This window comes from Crassostrea angulata, chromosome 3 (genome assembly GCF_025612915.1).
Source record: "Crassostrea angulata isolate pt1a10 chromosome 3, ASM2561291v2, whole genome shotgun sequence".
Lineage (NCBI taxonomy): Eukaryota > Metazoa > Mollusca > Bivalvia > Ostreida > Ostreidae > Magallana > Magallana angulata.
This window is the reverse complement of record NC_069113.1, coordinates 14,307,043-14,317,626: the sequence shown is the minus strand read 5'-3', so window position 1 is coordinate 14,317,626 and position 10,584 is coordinate 14,307,043. Positions and strand designations below refer to the sequence as shown.

The 10,584-nt window shown below is 32.0% G+C and overlaps 1 protein-coding gene across 2 annotated transcripts; it reads left to right on the top strand.

Annotated features, from left to right (window-relative positions):
* The first annotated feature begins 1,678 nt into the window (after positions 1-1,678).
* LOC128177646 (endoplasmic reticulum aminopeptidase 1-like) lies at positions 1,679-10,234 on the top strand. Of its 2 annotated transcripts, none has more exons than XM_052844445.1 (14): positions 1,679-2,915; positions 3,012-3,285; positions 4,754-4,877; positions 5,204-5,355; positions 6,631-6,744; positions 6,837-6,959; positions 7,051-7,182; positions 7,278-7,435; positions 7,540-7,622; positions 8,242-8,369; positions 9,177-9,232; positions 9,326-9,470; positions 9,610-9,707; positions 9,824-10,234. In XM_052844445.1, the coding sequence occupies exons 1-14, from the start codon at positions 2,407-2,409 to the stop codon at positions 9,906-9,908; spliced, it is 2,181 nt and encodes a 726-aa protein (XP_052700405.1). In that variant the 5' UTR covers positions 1,679-2,406; the 3' UTR covers positions 9,909-10,234. The 2 variants fall into 2 exon arrangements, with proteins under 2 accessions (XP_052700405.1, XP_052700404.1); XM_052844444.1 differs by having other exon boundaries at positions 9,320-9,470.
* Positions 10,235-10,584: the final 350 nt, after the last annotated feature.

Here is a 10,584-nt window from a genome sequence, read left to right as displayed (position 1 = left end):
ACATTGAATTTCATCCAAATCTCATTGCAACAGATGACATTTATATTTTTACTTTTTTAGGTTTGAATTCAAAAGAACTAGGTACAGTTTCATTCATATTTCTTCGTGATTCTTAAAAATATCACAACAAATTGAAATGGAACGTTTTGTTTTTTACACAAGAATACCTAAAAATTAAATTTAAAAGCGTCTTCAGTCCCTTTCACAATTGACGCACGAGCAGGGCTACAAAATATTCGTGCGACTGAAAATATCAGATATGGGTCGTGAACTGTTCACAAGGTATTTGCAAATGAAAAAGTACTCATACAAAACTCGCACGATTCAAAGCGCCGTTCTGCGATGTAAATGCAGTGAATCTTGCTATAAATCTTGCGTTGATATGCGACTGATGTACAATGAAAGCGAGTGCTGTGTGATAATGCAATAGGATCGCACGAATGACCAGATAATCGGACGATTGGACGTGCACCAATGCAATTGGCCGAGCGGCGCTCTTTCGTTCATGCGTTACATTGCACGAATGCCCGTGCGAGTCAGATGGGATATCTATACATGTACCGCCCGTTTCCGTCACTCTTCAGTAGAAATGGTTGAATACAACAGAAGATACTGCCCTTAAAGAAAACAAAAGCAACAACCAAAATTAAGGTCAATTGTAGTCTGAAACAGATATGCTTAATATACAAAGCATACTGTATAAGAAAAATATTTGCCCCCGTTTTAATTTCGCTCTTTTCGTTATTTTTGTTAGTTAGCGGGTTAAGGTTTGGCGAATTTCAATGCCTCATCTTATCTCTCTTTTACTACAAAATTGTTGGGGCGAATTCAAAACGAGCCATCGTCAGTAGAAGCGAAAATGTCACAGGGCGAAAATAACTCTGTGTACAGTGTTTACTTGTGGCAAAGCATTGAAACTGATAAATCTTGTTGTAGTAAAACGTTACAAAACTATATGAGACACGTTAAGCAACAGCCTCATAATCGCACAACAGATGCATAAACAGCTGCAATTCATTTTAAGAACTCGCTCTTGATTGCGAATACACAAAACGTTGTGAAACGTTAGTACTAATATTCGTGCGTTGTAATAATTTGGATCGCATTCGGTAGCTTCTGAATAGTGTACATGCAACGAATGCAATAGCTCGTGAAATGTATGCGAAGCCAAAAAATTCCAATCGCAAAGTGTTGTAAAGTGTTCATGTGCCAATTGAGAAAGGGGCTTAATAGACATAATATTGAATTTATTATTTTCTGTTGAAAATAGAAAACATAACTTTTAAGTTTATACAGACATGTGTTCAAGATGATTTGTTGTTTTTTCATGGGAGTTGAATTTTGAATTTGAGAGCATATATTGAAAGAAAATCTACCTTCTGTTTCAAAACAGGAACATTCTTAATAAGTTCGTTCACACTTGGACGCATAGCATTTACTATGCAATCTTTTTTTTATTTGATTTGTTGAAATATTTTGTTGTCTGTGATATTAAAAGAATTTGATGTTTCTGGCTATGTATTATAATTGTTTTCATCGTTGTGAAATGGAGAGGAAATATTGTTTTTAAGTGTTGTGATTTCCTCTTATTATGGTTATGTTTTAATGGTTTTTACAAGAGCATAAAGGTAATGATATGGTTTTGTTTTCTAATACATGTATGTTAAGACAATTTCTGAAAATACAGTTTAATGATACTTCAGGACTTGAAATGCTATCATGTAATGTACAAGAGACATGCAAGTTTTTGGTCAAAATTAAATTGAGTATGTGTTAACTAGCTAGAAAGATTATTGTAACTGATTACATGACATAATTTTATGGCTGTAAAAAGGTTAATAATTGCAAGCATTGAAACGCATTGATGACTAAACCATAACAGTAATCTCTCAGAAAATTACTTCAACATTTTCCCAAAAACAGTTTTAAATTTGTATGTGTCTTTTATTTGGTTCCAGTTGAAATTAAGAAATATATTCATGCTATATAAAATATAATATAAATTCCTAAAACTAGGACATAATCTATGGATGAGGCTTCTGTCTTTTATTTCATGACTTTATGATAAATATAGCAATTAAGTATAATACTCGGAGAAATTACTCTAGTAGATAGCGTCATGCAGTTTAACATTTTTCTATAGTTCATTTACCATTACTCTAAGTTGGACGATGATATTATCATTGCTTGGGAACTGTTGTTAAAAAAGATAAAATTATCATAAAAGTGTTAAATTTCGACCAGAATGCTACAAATTTAACATTAATTTCCAACTGAAATTGAGAATGACATAAATTGTCCAAAATGCTGAAAATTATTTTCACCATTAGATAGAGTAGAATATAAGAGTCATGACTCCACTATGTATTAGGATAATTTTGATTTTTATCTTTTACAAAGACAGTCATGAACACATTCATTTTACTTATGTTTATGTGCTACCATTGTGAGTTAAAACCAATTCTTGCCTTTTTGGCGAATCGAAATGTATCTTCCGAATCTCTGTCCTCTTTGAACCGAGAAGCGTCAGAGGGATTTCTTTGGAATAACACCCGACTTCCACAATCAGTTATTCCATTGGAATACGATATTTTTCTCCATCCCAATCTTACGGAATTTATGTTCTCGGGAAAGGTGGAAATCAAATGCGTAATTCGAGAAACAACGAACTTTATTGTACTGCATTCCAAAGATTTGGTAATTTCTCAGACAACACTGACGACAATCCCTTCCAATGAGCAAAAAGAAGTTCGTTTGCAGATGAAAAACGATACTAATCAACTTTATCTTATAATGGAAGATGCCATTCCGAAAGATGCCGAAATTATAATTACCATCGTATTTGATGGGATACTGACCATAAATGGAGACGGGTTTTATTTATCGAATTACGTCGATTCAAACTTCATTGTAAGGTACTCGTACCTTGTATGTTATGCAATAAATAAATATCGAACTTTTACCTGAAAAGTGATATGATTTCTTTAATACTCATGTTTTTTTTCACTTAGATATACAGCTTCCACTCTGTTTGAACCTATAGACGCCAGGAGGGCGTTTCCTTGCTTCGACGAGCCCGCTCTGAAAGCCAATTTTTCGATGTCGATTGTCAGGGAGAAAAAGTTCATCTCTCTCTTCAACATGCCACGTGTACATTCCATACCGTTTGGAGAAAATCTGATGCTTGACACATTTCAACAAAGTGTAAAAATGAGCACTTACTTAGTTGCATTTGCGGTTTGTGAATTTGAAGGAAAGTCCAAGCTCTCAAAATCAGGGGTGAATGTAAGTATGCGTAGTTTTGTTTTATATAAAGATGAACTTTCAAAATTTAAGCGTGCAAAAACAGTTGTAAATCTTTAAATAAAGGAATTCTATTGAGGCATAAACATTAAACTGAAGAGTATTTGAATTTACACATAGTCTGCTTCAGTTTAAATGCAAAATTAGAAATATTGCTCAATTATCTTTGTTTTGTCAAAGACCCGACTTTATGTCACCTTCCCTTAAAACTTACCTGGATTAAGATCAACTACATACTTCTTGTCAATCAAACAAGAAACAATAGCGGTAGCCCTGGTTGACAGGTTTGGCAAAGAATGTCAGTTGGACACCGAGACCGGATGTGTTGATAGCAATTAACGGGTGAATTATGAGCATTATTCCCTTTTTATGTACCGCAAATATATCTTAGGATTTTTTATTTTTGAATTAAATGTAAAAACATCCGATTAGAAATAAATTGGTACTTTAACACTGAATGATCACATCGAGATGTCGAAGATCGAGACACATGTCCAAAGTTACATAAAAAACATTAGTTTTAGGAAATTGATAAGAGGGAATGAAATGCTTATGATGAGAGAGAATGACCCACTGAAAACAAGAAACGTTTCTTTAGAAGCAGTACAAGCTATTCTTTCTTAATAAAAAAAACAACGGCCTGAATTTAATCGAAGAATGTCGACCATGCTTTCTAGTTAACTTTAACAAAATGTTCAACCAATAGACCTGTTTATACCACGTTGTTAATGCCGTACGAACAATCACGGCAAGAAATATCAAATAGTTTAGAATGGTGAAATTTAAAAAAAGGTAAGGGAATCTAGTCAGTTTAAATTTCGCTATTTACTGCGAGAAAAATGGAAGACAAATTGTCCTAATTTTAGAATAACATTACATCAATTTTATATAATATCAGCTAGTTATAAAACTTCAGAGATAATATAAAAATAAGAAAATTATTTTTTAAATGATGTACAAAGTGATGACAGTCCGAAGAACTTAATTCATAATCATAAAATCTACTCAAATGAAATATAGCTAAGGTCAAATCAAGAAAAGTATTAATACAAAATGAATTTAATTTATCTATATAGATCTTTCAACCGATGAATTTAAACACAACTAGTATATTTTCAAATATATATTTTAGAATTGAGTTTTATGAACATGATAACCATGCATTTAGCTTTTCTCAAATTTATATAGGAGTAGAGAAAAATATTTTCTATGATTAATTGCAAATTAACTTTATGTCCAATATTTACCCTGCCCAAAGGTCTGAACCCCTGACTCGGCGAGGGCAATGATTTTCACTAGTTTGGTAAAAAAAAAAAGAAACAAAATTAAATGTGTTGCTAAAAAAATTTATAAGATGTGAATAGCAAGTCGACTCTCAGGCCCTTCATGCCTTTTTTATAGGAAGAATTGCATGTTTTTTTTTAAAGCTTTTATTTGTTTTTTCCTCTAGATAACAGTATACTATGCTCCTACAAGTCAAATAGAAACAGTGGATTTCTCTTTGGATGCTGGTGTGACAATTCTAGATTACTTTAGCACCTTGTTTGAAGTATCATACCCACAACCTAATCTTGGTATTCTTTTTTTCTTTTTATTTGAAAGGGGATGGGTGGGTCGACTGTCGGTCACTGAGACCTATCGCTTTGTTAATTATTATTGTTCTCTTTAAATTAAAGTTTCATCAACGTTTCTATTCTAAAAACGGGAGCAAATATTAATTCATTAGAAAACACATTTCTTTATAGATACAATATAGCCTTACAGATTATAAAGCGTTGAAAATTCCTTTCTTTTTGTTGAGAAGAAAACAATTGGTCTTGTTGAAAATTGTTTAAATGGAGTTATTCGTTTTAATCATTATAAATGACAGAGTATGATTATAATGAAATTGATTTTGTAGACATGATTGCTGTTCCTGACCTCAAAGTAGAAGCGATGGAAAACTGGGGGTTGATCACTTATAAAAGACAATATCTAGTTATGCCAATTAACTCTGGATTTCAAAAGAAGCATTTATCGGCATTAGTTGTAGCTCACGAAATTGCTCATCAGGTTGTATATATCACCACTATCATAACGATACAATACATTTGGTTTTCAAATGTCATTATCATTTACGTATTTTCATATCATACGTAATGGTATGATAAACTTTTGCTTTATTAATCGGGTGACGCTTTATCAAATACTTCCGGTCCGAACTATTTTTGACACAAACCCTCGTTTCAACGCTTCAGTTGCATATTTACAAAGATTTTCTTGTATATTCAACACCAGTAATAAAGCCTACCGAAAAATTGTTTCTCGTTCGAGTTAATTAAAACTAACGAGCAATCACAACTTTGTGTCTACAAACTTGACTATTCATACCTTCAGTATTTCCATTTAATTATAGATTATTAAGCTTTAAGTTAAAATATTTAGAGATTAAAAAATTATTTTAATCTCCATTTCAGAGAGGCTTAATATCATAACAGCTATGTTTGTCTCCCAAATGACGTACTAAATTGCAATGCGCAAGATTACAATAACCGCATAACACAACGTTGCATCATCGATTTGCCAAAAATGGCATTATCATTACAGGGACTGTTTCAAAGGACTCATAATATAAATGAAATCGTAAATCATATTAATTGAACATCTACAATTGCGTAATCTTTGCTTTTTCAAACTCGTTGAAATGATGTATATATTCACTCGCCGAGCCTCGCGTAGTTCAACAACGTCTGGATTTAAATAGATTAATTGGACTTGCTAGGATTGTTATAACAAAGAGACAAGTCTATTTAATTTGGAGTTTTGTTTTAATCCAGACGCTGTGGATTAAGTTGAACTATTAAATGTTGTTGATTTCGACAGTATATGATTTTTTTTAAAAATAGATGGTCATGGCCATTGTTAGACTTAAACAAATCCTTTAAATGGATAGCTATGTACCAAAGTCAAGGATGAGAAACGAGGTTTCAGCACTCTAATTCAAAGCCGCTGAATATTATAATTACAATAAAATATGTTCAAACCAATGGTATATGAAATGGTATATGAAATGCTTAAATTTTAAAGCTAAAATGTTTTAATTAATTTTTTAAAATTAAATAGTGGTTTCAGAAAATTTCCTATTTATATGTTTTAGGTAAACCTGATGGATAATTTGTCGACCATCTAGCCTCCCTAAGTGATCTGACACCGATCATAAATCTTTGTCTCTGATTTTTATTATCCCAATCTTACCCTTTACTATTATAATAGTGATTTATGAACCATCAAGTACAGAAATTATTTGAATTTCACATTTCTGAATGAAGAATATAAAGTCTATTTCAGTGGTTTGGTAACATAGTAACCATGGCATGGTGGGATGATCTCTGGCTGAACGAGGGACTCACTACTTTCATGCAATATTTAGGAGTCCATGCATTCAATCACAAATTGCACATGGTACTCTCTTTTTATTTCATTTTCAAATGAAAGACACATGAGAATCATCACACATAACTTCTTTTCATTTAATTTCGATTGTTTTATTGTAGGAAGAATATTTTATTGAGAAAATAGAGTCAATGAGAGAAGAAGACTCCAAAAATACTCGAGTTTTAGATCAACCAGTCTCTGTTCCTGATAAAAGAATATTTGACCGTGTGACTTATTCTAAAGTATGTAAAATTTGATTATATGTCGACATCTTTACACCACCTCCTTATCGAAATAATTTGCTGTTTTCTAAACTTACTTTATTAATTTTAGGGAGCTTCAATCGTTCGCATGGTCAGAGGCTTGCTTGGTGAAAATGCATTTATGACTGGAATAAACAATTACCTAAACCAGAACAAATATAGCAATGTAGTCAGCGATGATTTATGGCAAGCTTTATCAAACGTAAGTTATATTGCATTTAAACTAAAATAAATGATGAAAAAATTAAGTTGCTATGGCGACCAAGGATTTTTATGTACATGTGTTGGATTTTCTAGTCTTCTGAAGATGCGATAGACCTGAAAGCTGTCATGAAGACTTGGATGGAGGAGAGGGCTTATCCTCTTGTAACTATCCATCAAAACCACTCCGAGGTCGTTATATCGCAAGAACCTTTTATCTTGATGAACACCACGTTCAGCCGTACTACACCAAGGTATTATCAACACATGTTTAAGCTTAAATTTCCTTGGTAATATTATTACTTGAATTTTATTTCATTTTAAAAAAATTCTTCATCTTTAATAATTTCTTTTCCAGATGGTCTATTCCCATTCAATACGGAATACTGGACCAACATGGAAATTTTTCAAGAAATATCGTATTGCTACGTGAGGAAACAGGTAATTTAAACAACTAGTTATTGTTTACGATCCACAAACTATATTTAACGAACTATAGTTTTTTAGTGAACAAATGTTTATTATTAACTATATTTTTACGGTTCGTAAACTATAGTGAACGGTTCGTTAACCATAATTAACGATCCGTTTTTTTTTATCCGCAAAACCATATTTAATGGCTGTAACATATTATCTAAGTTTATTTGTCTTCAAATAATGTTAACAATAGATTTTGCTGATAAATACAGATTAGCATCTGTAAACTATAATTTGCATTCGTTAACTATGGTTAAGAGTTGATAATCATGGTTTCACACTCTTGAAACTATATTTATCAGACAATCTATGTTTTGCAATTGCAAATAGTTATTTTAGTGTTAGTTTTAGTTTTACACTTCTCAAACACAAATGAATGCGTTAACTATGGTTTACAGATGTAAAAAATAGATTAACTTCGTATACTATAGTTTTCTGTCCGTAAATTATAGATAACAACTGTTATATAGATATTTTGATTGTGAAACTCTGATTAACTCACTTTTGTGAATTTGGTGTGCCATACCTATCGCAAATGTCATCGCCTTCTTACTTAATTACTTCACATTGATTATTTTTGCAGCGATCATCAATATAAGCGGTCATTTCAAACTCGTAAAAGGTAACTATAGAGATGATGGATATTACAGGGTGAACTATGACCCCGAATCTTGGAAAGCAATTACTGATCAGCTTATGATAAATCATGAGGTAAATTTCGATTACAAATGCTTAAAACATGTAATTATCATAATCTTAACTCCAACACATATTCGTTTCAACACAAAAGCATCAAACCACAAGAGCAAGGCTATCAGCATCTCCTTTGTGAGCAAAAAAATACACAATTTCATTGCTGTCATCACACTGCCATAAAAATTACAACCAATATTCAACAAACAATATTCAAACCCTAATCAGATGAAGTTACATCTTCATTTTCAACCATCGTTAACACTATCAGATATGTCCACTATTTCATGATCACTAGGATCATTACAACCCTCACAGTACCACTTTTGGCAAAATTCAGAAATTACATCCATCACAGCATGACCAATTCACAATAACAACAGAATGATCAAGATAAAAACAACTATCACCACATGATGATCAACATCAGTACTACTATCACCATAGCATGATTAACATTAGAACCACTATCCATCACAGCATTATTAAAATCAATACAACTATCACACCCGCATGATCAACATTATTGCAACTTTCACCAGAGCATTGTTAACATTAGTATCACGAACATGTTCAATTGCCGACGGAACGTTGATCTATAACATCAAAATAATCATCTTTACCACCATATTGCCACATTAGCACTAAATGCTGGCACCATTTCAACCATTCTTTTTTCTTATTATCAATTTCATCATTATTGTACAACCACCGTATTATGATTTGCAGAATGAAAGACCGGTTTTAAGTTTATATCACTTGTCAGCACTATACTATTCATTGCGATTATCAAGCTTTTAATATTTGATATTGTTGTATTTTTAGATATTTTCACCGGGAGATAGAGCGAATTTGCTGAATGATGCCATTACTTTTATACGGTATGTAAATTATCTATATATGTATGTGTATAAAATGCATACAGATAAAAGTGTATGACAAAAAATTGAAATACTGGGGATGAACTGTTCCAGATTTCAACTTTTGAACTTGTCTGTTGTCATGAACCTGTTGAATTACATGGAAAAAGAAACAGATTTTCTACCCTGGATCTCAGCACAAATTGCGCTTCAAGATTTAACACCAGGAGACATCAAACCCGAAATTAAAGTTTTGATGGTAACTCTGTTAGCACAACTTCAATTATGATTTTATTATTTAAAAAATATGGACAACAATTTTTTTAATTTTTTTTTTTTGGGGGGAGGGGGGTGAACCAATCCCGAATCAAGTTAAAGTAATTTTCTTTTAATGACAGCAAAATGTTGCTAGAAAAGCCACTAAAGCACTAGAATTACTCAGTAACCAATTGCAAGCACAGGAAAACGAAAAAGAGGAGGAAGAGGAGGCTATGCAGTAAGTTACGTACACTCTTGCTCAACAATGATATCCATTGAACTGTTATTTAAATGTTTCCGGTAATAAATTAACAAGTACATATATAAATGCCAGGCATGTTTTATCCCTTGTAGAAGTGTTCTGGAGAAACTGATCAGGAGTATTAATGTAAGAACAAACGACATCCCGAATACTACATTAGGACCCATCATTGATTAATCTACTCAAGGGATCGATTAGATGATAAAGGTATAAATCGAAGGTCTTAAATGGCATGTAACCTTGTTTTTCTGTAAAAAAAAAAAAAAAAAAAAAAGTATGCTAGTTTTATGACAGATAATATGATGTCCAAGATTTTTATAACTTTTATATCGCCAAGAACAGCAACTGGGTTGATGACTATGAGATGGAAATACTCAGAAAACTACCACTTGACGAAATCTATCCCTATGAATTATATTGTAGCCACTTGACGAAAACTATCCCTTTGAGATATATTGTAGTATTCTGAATAAAATATGTATCCTTTATTAAAAAAAAAAAAAGCATGATGATCCATTTGACGAAATGTATCCCTGTGAAATATATTCTAGCATTCTGAATAAGATATGTATCCTTTGTAAAACTGCATGATGATCCATATGAATTTGATGATGGTTAAATACAGTGTAAGGTGTTCAATTTATGTACAGCTATGCTCGCTTGGTTGATATTTTATAAACTGTAATATAATAAAAGATTTTATAATTTATAATATATTGATGTCTTGGTTTCTTAAGTAATAGGTCCAACAGTTCGATAAGGTTTGCTTCCCTTTGAACATGGATAACTTACAAACATGTCTACTTCGTCCGATAAAAAATGTAATGCATTGTAATATACAAAAAGAATTAAT